Here is a 15205-nt window from a genome sequence, read left to right on the forward strand (position 1 = left end):
ATTTCAGAGTCTCCGATCAACTCTTTGTTTTATGGAGTGGTCCTCAAAGTAGTCAGAAGGCCTCTAAAGCCACCATTGCTCGCTGGCTAAAGGAGGCAATCGCATCTGCGTATCTTTGTCAGGGCTGGCCAGTTCCGGAGGGACCAAAAGCCCATTCTCTGCGTTTGCAGGTTACTTCTTGGGCAGAGAGCCAGTAGGTTTCTCCTCAGGAAATTTGCAGAGCGGCTACCTGGAAATCTATGCATACTTGTGCTCAGCATTATCGTCTTGACGTTCAGGCGCCAGTTTTTGGTTCTTTTGGCAGACATGTGCTCCGAGCAGTACTGTCTCTGTCCCACCCTACTTAGGGAAGCTTTGGTACATCCCACTGTCTGGACTGATCTGGGTACATACAGGGAAAGAAAAATTGATTATCTGCTAATTTTCGTTCCTGTAGTACCACGGATCAGTCCAGACTCCCTCCCGTTTTTTCTTTTGTCAGTCCGCTAGTAGTTTGTTTTTTTTTCCTTTTCAGCTCTGGAGAATGCCTTCTTCCTTGCAAAACTTTGATGTAACATCATGATCTAGGCATCATAGTGGATAATACATTGAAATAGTCGGTTCAGTGTGCTACGGCAGTCAAAAAAGCAAACAATGTTGGGAATTATTAGAAAGGGAATGGTGAATAAAACGAAAAATGTCAATGCCTCTGTATCGCTCCATGGTGAGACCACACCTTGAATACTGTGTACAATTCTGGTCGCCACATCTCAAAAAAGATATAATTGCGATGGAGAAGGTACAGAGAAGGGCTACCAAAATGATAAGGGGAATGGAACAGCTCCCCTATGAGGAAAGACTAAAGAGGTTAGGACTTTTCAGCTTGGAGATGAGACGGCTGAGGGGGGATATGATAGAGATGTTTAAAATTATGAGAGGTCTAGAACGGATAGATGTGAATCGGTTATTTATTCTTTCGGATAGTAGAAAGACTAGGGGGCACTCCATGATGTTAGCAAGGGCACATTTAAAACTAATCGGAGAAAGTTCTTTTTTACTTAACACACAATTAAACTCTGGAATTTGTTGCCAGAGGATGCGGTTAATGCAGTTAGTATAACTGTTTAAAAAAGGATTGGATAAGTTCTTGGAGGAGAAGTCCATTACCTGCTATTAAGTTCATTTAGAGAATAGCCACTGACATTAGCAATGGTAACATGGAATAGACTTAGTTTTTGGGTACTTGCCAGGTTCTTATGGCCTGGATTGGCCACTGTTGGAAACAGGATGCTGGGCTTGATGGACCCTTGGTCTGACCCAGTATGGCATTTTCTTATGTTCTTATGTTTGTCAATTAGGTCTACCACATCTTCTAGGTTCACCGTGATATGGCTCAGTCCATCTGAATCATTACCCATGAAAATCTTCTCCAGTACGCGTACCTCCCCAACATCCTCTTCAGTAAACACCGAAGAAATCATTTAATCTTTCCGCGATGGCCTTATCTTCTCTAAGTGCCCCTTTAACCCCTTGATCATCTAACGGTCCAACTGTCTCCCTCACAGGCTTTCTGCTTCGGATATATTTTAAAAAAGGTTTTACTGTGAGTTTTTGCCTCTACGGCAAACTTTTCAAATTCTCTCTTAGCCTGTCTTTATCAATGTCTTACATTTAACATCAACGCTTATGCATTATCCTATTTTCTTCTGATGGATCCTTCTTCCAATTTTGAATGAAGATCTTTTGGCTAAAATAGCTTCTTTCACGTCCCCTTTTAACCATGCCAGTAATCTTTTGCCTTCTTTCCACCTTTCTTAATGTGTGGAATACATCTTGATTATGCTTCTAGGATTTTTATTTGTATTTATTTTTTTAACAATGACCACGCCTCTTGCACACTTTTTAGTTTTGTAGCTGCTCCTTTCAGTTTTTTTCTATTTTTCTCATTTTATCAAAGTTTCCCTTTTGAAAGTTTAGCATGAGAGCCATGGATTTGCTTACTGTCCCCCTTCCAATCATTAAATCAAATTTGATCATATTATGATCGCTATTGCCAAGCGGCCCCACCACCGTTACCCCTCTCACCAAATCCTGCTCTCCACTGAGAATTAGATCTAAAATTGCTCCCTCTCTCGTCGGTTCCTTCCAGCAGATAGAGCCAGAGAAAAGCTGAAAAGCACCCCCTAGATATACCGGTGTGCCACCTGCGATCCTTCAGTATAATCAATATCAAAGCAGAATGAAGTAAATTTAATAACCAATGACTAGATCAAGGAAAAAACCTTCCCTATTTAATTTTTTTTATAAAACAATAACCAGCGAAAACTATGTATAAGTGCTCATGCAAGACTTCAAAGACGCCAAACCCTGTAATCGAAAACCACAAAACAAGCTGAGCGGACTCTCCTGGACAATATATCTCTGGGCAGGCATCTGGACTGATCCTTGGTACTACAGGAACGGAAATTAGCAGGTAAGAACCAATTTTCTTTTCCCTCTACCAGGATCAGTCCAGACTGCTGGCATGTACCCAAGCTGCCCTAAATGGGGTGGGACCTCGAGAGTCCCGCTCTAAGCACACTGCTGACAAAGGAATCCATATCTGGACGTCCATATCTCGGACGTCCAAACGGTAATGCTTAGCAAACGTGTGCAAAGACTTCCAAAGTAGCTGCCCTGCAGATTTCTTGAGGTGATACACATTGGTCTCTGCCCATGCCGCCGCTTGCGATCTGATAGAATAAGCCTTAAGACCATCTGGTACTTGTCGCCCGTGACATATGTACGTTGAAGCAATAGCGTCCTTTAGCCATCGGGCAATGGTAGTCTTAGAAGCCTTACACCCTTTTCTTTGGACCGCTCCATAAGACAAAAAGATGATCAGACAGTCGAAAGGCATTTGTCACCTCCAAATACTGCAGGAGAATCCGTCGTATGCCCAACTTCCTCATATCCTGGCCCTGAGAACCCTTATCCACCTCTGGAAAGGCTGGTAACGCAACAGACTGGTTGACGTGGAACACAGAGACCACCTTTGGCAGAAAAGAAGGCACAGACCGAAGCGAAACTCCAGAATCCGATATTCGTAAGAACTGTTCTCTACATGACAACGCCTGAAGTTCCGAAACGCGTCTGGCCGAACAGATAACCACGAGAAATACCGATGTAAGAGTTAAATCCTTCAACGTGGCCCGCTTGATATAGACTCAAAAGGAGAACCGCAAAGTCCATGGAGCACCAAATTCAAACTCCATGAAGGACAAAACTGCCCGCACCAGTGGGTGTAAATGTTTAGCTCCCCTCAAAAAACGAGCAACATCCGGTTGTCCCGCGATGGAGGTACCCTCCATCTTACCATGTAAGCAGCTTAACGCCGCCACCGGGACCCGGAGTGAACTGTATGCCAAACCTTTCTTCAAGCCGTCCTGTAAGAAGGCAAGAATGTATACTATCGTGGCCTGCCATGGGGACACCTTCAACCCACTGCACCAGGAATCAAACACTTTCCACACCTGAATATAGGGGAGAGAAGTAGATGACTTTCGTGCACACAGAAGGGTAGTAGTCACCGCCTCTGGATAGCCTTTCTTTCTCGATTGCCTCCTCTCAGAAGCCAAGCCGCTAGACAAAAACGATCTGCCTGATCGAAATATACTGGACCCTGTCGCAGTAAATTCGGTAGATGACCCAGATGCAAAGGGCCCTCTACCGCTAGGTCGATCAAATCCGCGACCTACGGCCTTCTCGGCCACGAGAGTAACCGGTCCCCGGTGGGATTCTATTCACCTTAAAACCTTTCCCAACGGCCAAGGAGGAAACATGTAGAGGAGAATGTTGGAAGGCCATGGAAGAACCAGGGCATCCACCCCTTCCGATCCGTGCTCCCTTCTGCGACTGAAGAAACGAGCCGCTTTGGCGTTCAGTCGAGTCACTATCAAGTCCAGTCGATGTCGCCGGGATCTAGCTGCTGTCGGCTGAAGAAGTCCGCCTGGACATTGTCTACTCCAGTTATATGAGATGCAGCTATGCAGGTCAGATTGAATTCAGCCCAGGCCATGAACTTGTCCGCCTCTGAGGCTACCAGCCGACTTTGTACCCCCTTGACTGTTTATGTAAGCCACGGTGGCCGCATTGTCGGATAGAATCCGCACCGCCCGGTGCCGGACAAGCAGGAGAAATTGGTACAGCGCTAGCTGAGCCGCCTGGTTTCCAACCGATTTATGGACCACTTGGCCTGCCGAAGTGTCCACTGACCTTGTACCGAGCGGGATGGACAGACTGCCCCCCAACCGGTCAGGCTGGCATCCGTTTTCACAATTAACCATTGGAGACTTTCCAGGTCCACACCATGAAGCAAGTGATCCGGAAGCAATCATCCATCTAGGTTGGCCCTGGTCGGATCCAGTAACGGCAAGGGCAGGTAGAACTCTTCCGACTTGGGATCCCAACGGGAAACCAACACCCGCTGCACAGGTCTCATATGAGCAAAGGCCCAAGGAACCAACTCCAGGGTAGACGCCATAGAACCAAGAACTTGTAAATAGTCCCACACCTTGGGCAAAGGAAGGACCAACAGACATCGAACTTGAGTCATTAACTTTTCCATTTTCGCCAGAGGCAGGGAAACCTTGCCCTCAGATGTGTCAAAACGTGCTCTGAGAAATTCCACGTGCTCCCAAAAATTCCAACATCTGGGATGGAGCCATATGGCTCTTGGCATAACTGATGACCCAGCCTAGCGAATGTAGACTGTGCAAGACCGACTGCACTGCAACCTTGCAAGGCTATTTCGATTTTGCTCGAATGAGCCAGTCGTCTAGGCAGGGATGAACTAATATCCCATCTCGCTGAAAGCATGCTGCGACTACCACCATCACCAGAGTGGGCCAGCAACGTTTCATAGGGTAGATTTAGCTGGAGCTCCTTGCATAGAGGAGTCCCGAGCTGGTCTTGAAAGGAATGAGACCAGGACTGCAACCCCAAAGAGGGAGACCTGTGAAGCACCAGTCTAGTCTGACGACCACACCGTTGCCCTCTGAACCGGGGCCGCATAGTGTTGGAGGTTCTGCCTGTCCGAAGACGATCTTCCAGCGATTTGTGGACCTTATCCACCACAAGAGATTTAATGATATGGTCCAAATCGTCTGGGGCGGACCCATCAACATCCCCAAGAAGGTCCTGCGACCCAGGGTCCAGCGGATGAGGAGCTAATGACCCAGAGGAATTAACAGCTGTCCATCCTGACTGTCCCCCTAGAGGGATCCAACACCCCTGTTGGCCTCGGGTCCTTCGCTGGTGTAGGTCCCTCCTCCTGCCATTCAGTCTCGGCTTCTAAAAAAAGCTTTGGGCATTAAAAACAAACTTAGAACAAACAAACCTGTCTCTTTAAACCTAGAAAAAAAACCTGCTGTCTAAGGCCCCCCCCTAAGGGAGGGGCCGCATCGGGAGTAGAGGCAGGTTCTAGGTCGGCTGGTCGCACAGGCTTAAATTAGGTGTAATAAAAGTACAAAATCAGTAGTAAAGTAAGAAGGGGCTTTCCCTGGAACTGGAGGAGGGGGGATATCATCCTAAGGGTCCAGGATCAAATCTGGAGAGCCCACGGGGCTCAAAGCTGGAGGGGACTGATGAACTACAGAATCCCTTCCCCCGTCCGGCAAAGAAAACAGGCTTGATTTGTGCAGCAGGCCGGTTCTCCACATGTGGATACAAAATGGCGATTGAGGCATCAGGAGAGAGAGGAGTTGCCATGGGAACGGCCAAGTCCTTCTGTGCCCGGCTGCTGCGAGCGGGAGAGAGAGAAAACTGCTCTCTGCTCCTTCCCCCATAAGCTGCCAGTCCTTGGACAGGGTACTGATTAATAAAAAGTAAAATCTTTTCCTCTTCCCCCCTCCCCAGACAGCTTAAAGTGACAGAGGAATTTTACTTCTCTGACAGTTAAGACCAGTGACAAGAGACCCAAGACATGAAGGTTCACAGGAGTCTTAAGGAAACTGAGGCATGGGACTTCCCAGGGGTCTTAAGTGACAGAGGAATTTTACTTCTCTGACCAGAAGCCTTAGGCATGGAACTTGTCAGGTGTCTCCACGGGAAAGGACTGGACCACCCCTTCCCCTGCACCCAGGCAAAAAATCCGCCATTCTCGCAGCGTGAGGGGATCCTGAGGCGCTGGATCCAAAGGCATGGAAACGCCCCCTGTCCGGAACAGAGTTGGGGAGGCAAGGCCCAGCTTTCCCCGGGTCTGCAGCCGGTCTAAATTGTTTAGCTGGGGCAGGATACTGTGCGTCTCAGTCAGCCTCAGCTTGCATATATACATCATGTAGTAGAAAGAAAAACATGGGATAAAATGGGTGCTGCCTACGTAAGGTGTCCGTCTCCCCCCCCCCGAGGCAAAAACAGGGGGAAGGTCCGCATCTGGCTGCTAATCGCAGGGCTGTTGAGGGCTCAACGATGGTGGGGGAGAGAGAAGGAAGATCTCCTCCCCATGAGCCTTGTGCAGCTTCAGAACCCGGAGCAGGCAAGATGGCCGCCGTGCGGAGATTGCACAGGCCTCTTCCTGCGAGCTGCCTGATCGCTCCTTGAGCCGCGCGGCAGGGGAAAAAAGCCGCACGGCAGGGAAAAAACTCCGCTGAGAAAATCGGCCTTGCAACACAACCCACGTGGCATTAAAAGCGTGCAAAAAAAAAAAAAAAATGAAAGGCAGCTAGGTGAAGTAATCCATCCCCTCCAGAGGCCCGGGAGACTATAGCAGGCTAGGGCTGAAGAAAACAAAGGTCTGAATACCCTTTTAAATGTGCCCTTTTTTGAAATTTTTTTTTTTTTTTTAATCAGCCACCAAGTAGGGGAAACACCTCCCTGATACCTTAGCACAAGCTAGCACCCACCAAAGGAATTTTATCGTCTCTGGGCTTGTATAGAAGGGGGGAGAGTGAGCAGCCCACCTTTAAATACTCCCCCCAGCTCAATGGGTAGGGACACAATCTCCAGGTAAAAAGGCCTTTCTTGCCCTTCAGGACGCTATCATAACACTTTTCTTTCTTGACAGTATATAAAAAAAAATATATATATATATATATATTTTTTTTTTTTAATCAAGATTGATCTAGCCAAAGGTCTAAGGGATATCTCAAATGCCAAACCTTTCCCAATGTACAGGATTATCACAGAATTTGACAAGGAACAGGACCGCAGGTTATGCTATCTGTCATCTGCTGGAGCCAGAGAAATACTGAAGGAACGCAGGTGGCACACCGGTATATCTAGGGGGTGCTTTTCAGCTTTTCTCTGGCTCCATCTGCTGGAAGGGAGACATAACCCAGCAGTCCGGACTGATCCTGGTATGTACAGGGAACCAACTTATGTGAATTGGCCTGCCTGAGGGCAGAGAAATTGAACAATTTGTTTTGGGGTATTTTATAAGTGCAATAATGCATTCCAAGGTGTGCGTGAAAGGACATGGATATACATCCTAGTGCACTGGAAATGCGTACAAAAATCCCAAAATGTGCTACTGCCCATAGAACGTGCCTTCCAGCTCCCACATTTAAAAGACTAAGGGTAAAACATGAATAGCTTAACAATACACTAGTGACAGAATACCCGTGTAGGCAAGCTGTAGGTTATCTGATGTGTAGGTCACTGCCCTGTATTTTGCATGTTTGGGTTCATATTCTTCATCTTCAGACGATGAAGACTGCTGGTATGACCTCTTGTATCCGCTGAAGCTGGGCTTTTCATACCAGGTATTAGACCCATACCCACTACTTGGACCTGGAACACAGGAAACATTCTAATTTCAGTTCATATCCATAGTTTAAATATAAAACATGTGCGATTTGGCAGGGGTGGAGAGGGGCATCTTAGGGTATCAATAACTTTAGGTAGATTCTAAAAATTTAGCACTCAGTGCTTTTTGCAAAACTATTTGCTAACTCATTTTTTCTTTTTTTCCTATTAAACAATCCTCAACAATAATCTTATCCAGACAGAAAAAAAACAAACAAGCAACGTCTGAGATACAAACAACTTAAATTTTCTCCCCTATATCCCACACCCAACAAATAACCAAACATCGGTAAAGAGTCCAAAACCAAAAATAGAACTCCTAGTTCATGAAAATAAATTAAAAGTCTTTAGCACATAATTCAAAGGGCCTCCAAATTGCTTGAAATTTCACAATACTATCGCTTTTAACCACCATTAAATGCCATATAAAGTGGGAGGGGCTGATGACGTCAGCGGAGCGAGTGGCAGCCTGATCCACAGCTCCCGACTGAACCGGTGGAAATCGCTCGAATCTGCAGCCATCCAGCGTCTATTTTCGGCGAAAATACAGCATTCTTGTCCCCCACATTCAGCCCATGTCGTGCCGCAAAAAAGGGCCCGATTTTCATAAATTTTCATATCAAAAAGTGGAACGGGAGCCGCGGACCGATAAATCCAAGATGGCGGCCGGACCTGCCTCGGAGATGTCGGAGGAGGAGGAAGATCGGTGCGTGGTAGCCGACTCTGAAATCCCTAATAGGGGTGAGTTTAAAGCTTGGTTCCGGGAACTGCGGCATGACTTACAGGCCTTTAAAACTGAAATTAGAGAAGTGGTGGGTGAGCTCCGGGAGGAGGTCAGCGAAATGGGACGGAGGATATTTGAATACGAGACCCGCACAGAAGCCCAAGCTGATGTTGTTAAAACCCTTAAGGCAGAAAACAAAAATATCTCTCAGGAACTGCAGCAATTGTCCCTGAAAATGGAGGACTTAGAAAACAGGAGCCGCAGAATGAACCTGCGATTTTGCGGTATTCCTGATACGCCAGAATATGCAGACTGTGCCCAGGTCATCTTAAAACTTTGTCTGGATATCCTACAAAAGCAGGAAGCTCCGACGGGAGAAGGCCCTGCGCCGCCTCCGAAGGTGAAAATTGAGAGGGCTCACAGGGCTCTGGGTCCCCGGCTGGCCAACAGAGTGAAGGACATTATAGTTTGTTTCCATGAATATGCTGTGAAAGATAGGGTGCTTATGGCGGCGCGAAAACAGGGGACAATTACGCTGGATGGCCATGAAGTTCAGATTTACGCTGATCTCTCTCCTATCACCTTAAAGAGGCGTGCTGATTTGAGACCCATAACGGAGATCTTGCTGAAGGAAAAGCTCCGTTATAGATGGCTGTTCCCATTTGGGATCAGCTTTTCATGCCAGGGCCGAACTTATAAAGCCCAATCTCTCAGAGAAGCTGCCGGTTGCTTGAAGGAAGCGGGGTTCAGTGCTCCAGATGTTCCGACACCTCCATCTCCTACGAGCGCACAGAGAGAGGAACCAAGATGGCAGAGGATGGGAAAAGGAGGAAAGAGGCTGCGGCGCACCCCGACTCCGGATCCAACTCCTTCAGCAGCGGACCCTACCTGAGTGGGTCGGCGGACTCGGCGATTTCTTCAGTCTTTGTTTCCAGTAATAGCTGGATGGCTGCATTGTAGAAAGTTGATTGTTTGCATTTTGTGATTTTCACCGGGTGGGGCAGCGGGTGTTCTGCTGTGCCATGCCTCTAATTTTTGGGCCTTGTACCCGACGACTACGGTCAATTGGTGGGGAAGGGGGAGGGGGGGGCAGGGGTTTTTTGTTCTTGCAGGACCATGCGTGTTATACACACCGGTTTTTCTGTTTTACCTTGGGTTTGGTATTTTCTTTTATGTGGACTTGGACCGTGATCTCGTCTAACAGTGGGCAGGTATGCTTGGGCCCTCCTTATAATCTTTTGCCATGACGACATTCCGGCTATTTTCCTTGAATGTGAAAGGATTAAATTCTCCGCGGAAGCGCAAACTTTTATTTAAAGACTTACAACGGGGAAATGTGGCGGTGGCCATGGTGCAAGAAACGCACCTTAAACGGCGGTATGAACACCTGATGCGCTCCCCACATTATCCTCACCAGTTTTGGGCGGCGAGTTCCAAGAGTTCCCGTTATGCAGGGGTGGGAATTATGTTTCAGAAGGATTTTGCTTTTGAAATGATTAAGTGTGTGCCTGACCCCGAGGGCAGATTTCTCCTGCTTATTATTTTGGTGGCGGGGGAAAAATATACGTTGGTAAATGTGTATGCCCCTAACTCCGGGCAGGCTGCTTTTTTTGCTAAACTGTTTGGTATAATTCAGATTCACCTGGAGGGCCATCTTTTAATGGTGGGGGACTGTAACATTTTGCTTAACCCCAAACTGGACTCCTCTGTGGGCAGGGGCTCTATCCCCAAGAAGGACAGGAGTAGTTTACTCACTCTCCTTCGTCATTTTCAATTGGAGGATACGTGGCGTTTTTTCCATCCTCACAAAAGGGAATATACATTTTATTCCAATCCCCATAATTTATATTCCAGGATTGATTATATCTTTGTGGATAGGGGATTTCTTCAACGAGTGGTCCGTCCCACCGTAGATGTGATTACATGGTCCGACCATGCACCCCTGTGGGTGGACTTAGAGTTTCCCTTATATGACAAGGGACAGAGGTTTTGGAAATTAAATGATGGCCTTCTGGAGGACAAAAGGTTTGTGTCCATATGTCAGCAACGTATTACGGAGTATTTACAACTTAATGAGTCACCGGATATTTCTCCCATAACGATCTGGGACTGTCTGAAGGCAGTTATCCGGGGAGAGCTCATCGCCCGAGCCTCCTTTGTTAGGAAAGCTGAGAATCAGGAACGCGTGGCTCTTCTGCATAAATTAGCGACATTGGAGCAGCAACATAAACTAAAGCCTACTGACTTGGTCCGAGAACAGATTGCTCTCTGCCGCTCCCAGGTGGCCACCCTGGATGCTGCACAGATAGCGTTTAATTTGGAACGGGTGGAGCAAACATATTTTGAAGGGGGTAACAAGGCCGGCAAGCTGTTAGCCAACAGGTTAAAAATGAAGCGAATGCAGAACCTTATTACTAAAATCAAGGATGAGCAGGGTGTCCCTCTTACTTCCAACGAGGATATCCGTTCTCGTTTCCTACGATTTTATGCCACTTTATACCAAAGTAATACCACTATTGAGGGGGCGGACATTGAGGCATTCTTAGGGGATATTTCTCTACCCCGATTATTGGATAGTCAGAGGGCGGCTCTGGATGCTGTTATTACCCCTTTGGAAGTTTCTCTCACCATTAAGCAGCTGAAGGTGAACAAAGCTCCTGGATTGGATGGATTTACAGCCAGGTTCTATCAATGTTTTACAGCAGAGCTCGCGGGCCCTCTGGCCCGGATGTTTAATGCCCTGAGGGCGGAGGGCCACTTAGCTCCTAATTCGAATGTAGCGGGGATTACCATAATAGCGAAGCCAGGCAGGGATGCTACACAGTGTGGCTCCTACCGGCCCATCTCCCTGTTAAATATTGACCTTAAGTTACTGGCTAAAATTTTGGCCAATCGGCTCAACCATTCTATTGCCCATCTGATTCATCCTGACCAAGCGGGATTTATCCCGGGGCGAATGGCTTCTGACAACGTCCGGAAAGTCATGGACTCTCTATGGTGGGCTAAACGAAGCAAGCTTCCATTTTTGCTCATGGCTATGGACGCGGAAAAGGCCTTCGATCTGGTCCACTGGCCGTTTTTATTCCAGACATTAACCGTTATGGGTTTTGGTCCTTTTTTCATTACGTGGTTACAACGGTTGTATGAGGGGCCTAAAGCCTGTATCAAAGTGAATGGCGGGTACTCCACATTTTTTCCAGTGGAGAGGGGTACCAGACAGGGATGTCCGCTCTCCCCATTATTATTTGCCATTTTTATAGAACCCCTTGCACAGAAAATTAGGGAGACGACGACCGTTACTGGCATTAAAGTGGGGACCTTTTCATCAAAATTGGCAATGTTTGCTGACGATATGATTCTCACCCTCTCTCATCCTATGCACTCTCTACCTGTGGTAGTGGACCTCATTAAATCTTTTAGTAAGGTGTCCGGCTATTCTATAAACTGGGATAAAACTGAGATCCTAAATATCTCCCTAGCGAGTTCTCAGGTGGCGGGGTTACAGGCAGCCTTTTCTTTCCGATGGGCCAAAGACAAACTGAAATATTTGGGGGTTTATATAGGAAACACAGGTGATGCTTTTACTCTTAATTACCCTCCTCTACTAGCCAAAATATATAGGGAAATGGAAGAGTGGAGCAGATACCACATATCGTGGCTGGGGCGTATAGCAGCCTTTAAAATGAATATTTTGCCTAGGTTATGCTACCTGTTTCAGACGCTGCCGGTTAAGGTCCCCGAGGCACTGTTGGGGAAATGGCAGCGGCGTTTCATGAAGTATATTTGGCAGGGTAAGCATCCCCGAGTGGCACGTAAGGTGCTTTTTCGCCCTAAACTTCATGGGGGGCTTGCGGTTCCCAACCTGGTATGGTATCATGCCGCCGCGCATTTAAGGATAGTGGCAGAGTGGCATCGGTCGGGGAGGGGGAAGCCTTGGATCAATCTAGAGCAGGAGATAGTGGGGATTCGTCCGCTAGCTTCTTTGGTATGGAGACCACGCTCGGCATGGCCGAAATTGTCGGAGCTGTCACCGCCCATGCAGCATACTATCCAGATGTGGTATATTTGGCGGCGGGTTCTCATGGGTAAGCGGATTGGGTCAATCAACTCGTCACCCTTTTATCATGGGGATTTCCTAAATGGTAAAGCTTACCAGGATTTTAAGGGTTGGCTGGACAAGGGTATCACTACCTGTGGTCATTTATGGGACAAAGATGGGTGGTTGCCATTTGAGGATATACAGCTCAAATATGGCCTGCACCCATGGGATAGATTCCGATATCTTCAATTGCAAAAATATAGCATACACTCTGGCCTGAGGAGAGATCTTCAGGCCCCGGTCTCTTTATTTGAATCGTACTGTCGGGCGGTGGATAAGGTCCCCAGGTTATTATCTAAAATATATAAACTGCTTACTCAGGATTTGCGGTCCCCCCCGGCGTATGTAGCCGCATGGGAGAGAGATTTGGGGGTCACCCTGGATAGCGACACCTGGGACGATATTTACTCTAAGCTGGGGAAGGGTATTATATCAGCAACTCTAATAGAAAACGAATTTAAATTATTATATAGATGGCACTACACCCCAGAACGACTTCATCGCCTATATCCCCAGGTCTCAGATATATGCTGGAAAGGTTGTGGGACGGTGGGTACCTTTTTCCATCTTTGGTGGAAGTGCCCTATGATCTCTCGGGTCTGGGATGCCGTTTCCGCCTGGCTCGCGGCAATTATGGGGGTGGTGGTATCTCTCACACCGCAGCAGGCTCTTCTTAATGGGGATCTTGCGTCCGGGGATGTGTACCATTCTCGGTTTGTTAAGTTCGTGGTTTTGGCTACCAGGTGTGAAATAGCGCGCCTCTGGAAGGCACCTGAGACACCAACTCTGGCGGCTATTAAAGCGAGAGTGGACAAAGTTTATCATATGTGCAAGATCACTGCTCACAAACGCCAGAGATTGTCTTCTTTCCAGAAGGTATGGCAGCCTTATCAGTTGTGGCGAACGACCCTCATCACAGAATGATTACTGATTGGCGCTCTTTTTACCCAAGCCTAGGGTATAATAGGCAATTTCATAATTATGATTTGCTGCGTGTGTATCTTTTGCGACTGGAGATTGTGTTAAATGGTTCCTGCAAGATCGGGGGGAGGGGGTGAGGGGAATAACTTAATAACACCATAGAAACTCATTTTTGTTCAGTGTTTATTGTACTTCCCATTTGTACTTAACAATGTTACATATTTTTGTTTATGATGTTTCTAATAAAAATTTTCAATTATAAAAAAAATGCCATATAAAGTGAACCTTCCATATCCGGCACAAGCTACTCCTGGAGGTGCAAGTTTTTTTTCAGTGAACAGCTGTTTTACATCTAGCTGTAACATTATGAAAAAATGGCAGTTAATTTTTTCCACAGATATCTAAATTGAAATAGACTCCCAATAGTGGAGAAATTACTTGCCTGATAAGTTTGTTTTCTTAAGTGTAGACAGATGGACTCAGGACCAATGTGTTATATGCTCCCCTGCTAGCAGATGGAGACTGAGTCAGGTTTCAGAGCTGATGTCACCTTAGATACACCCCTGCAGTGACCTCAGCCCTTCAGTATTCTCTTCAAAGCCATTGTGGACATACTGTTGATAAAACTTGATTGAATCTTTATTAAGAACAGATAACCATAACTGTACTCAACCAAACGCTGAATCCCAGATGCCCTGATCTATCTAGGGTTCGGACGACTGCTTAACCGTGACCTCTTGGAAAAGAAAATTATTCCTTACCTGCTAATTTTCATTCCTGTAGTATCACGGATCAGTCCAGATGGTGGGTTATGTCCCCCGTCCAGCAGATGGGGGCAGACAAAAACTTCCAAGGGTGCTGCCATATAAGCCAGTACACTCACTATCCCTCTTCAGTAAACAGACTATCAAAGAAGGAGGGATCAAGTAAACCATGTTAATGTAACCTTGAACAAACCGGTTCGCAACGGCAAACTTGCAAAGAGAACTGTGAAACAGCTCCACAGGTGAATAGGATAGCCATAGAGACACAGAGAAGCGACAGCAAGGAAGTCTAGCAGTAGATCCTGAACAAAAATCCCAACAAGTCTGAGGGAGGACGTCTGGACTGATCCATGGTACAACAGGAACGAAAATTAGCAGGTAAGGAATAATTTTCTTTTCCCTGTATGTACCCGGATCAGTCCAGATGGTGGGATGTACCAAAGCATCCCTGAGGGTGGGCCCTAGATAACCCGGTTGCCAAAAGAACCAAAAGTCGACGACTGGACATCCAGGCGATAGTACCGAGCAAAGGTATGCAATGACTTCCAGGTGGCTGCTCTGCATATCTCTAGGAGAAACGGATTGACTCTCCGCCCAGGATGCTGCCTGGGAGCAGAGAGAGTGGGCTCTGATGCCCAGCGGGGGTTGCTTCCCCACTCCTATATATGCGGCTGCAATAGCTTCCTTCAGCTAGCGAGCAATCGTCGCCTTTGAACCAGACCAAAGACAAACAGGTGGTCCGACAGACGAAACTCATTGGCAACCTCCAGGTAACCTATCAGGATGTGTTGGACATAGAGCTTGCGGAGATCAAGAGTCAACTGATGAGAAAGAAGGAAGCTCCTGATTCAGGTGAAACGCAGAGACCACCTTGGGCAGAACGAGGGCACCATGCGCAAGGTGACCCCAGAGTCGGTAAGCCGAAGGTACGGTTCC

At 47.1% G+C, this 15205-nt stretch overlaps 1 protein-coding gene across 2 annotated transcripts in view; it reads right to left on the reverse strand.

The window, feature by feature from the left end:
• The window catches only part of LOC115087986 (ribonuclease H1-like), a 103583-nt gene that overhangs the window by 72017 nt on the left and 16361 nt on the right, over positions 1 to 15205 (reverse strand). For both annotated transcript variants that reach the window (XM_029595797.1, XM_029595796.1), the window contains exon 3: positions 7576 to 7746. In XM_029595797.1, the coding sequence (XP_029451657.1) occupies positions 7576 to 7746 (171 nt within the window). The remainder of the gene's footprint in view (positions 1 to 7575; positions 7747 to 15205) is intronic.

The sequence above is a fragment of the Rhinatrema bivittatum genome, chromosome 3 (genome assembly GCF_901001135.1).
Source record: "Rhinatrema bivittatum chromosome 3, aRhiBiv1.1, whole genome shotgun sequence".
Classification (NCBI taxonomy): Eukaryota; Metazoa; Chordata; class Amphibia; order Gymnophiona; family Rhinatrematidae; genus Rhinatrema; species Rhinatrema bivittatum.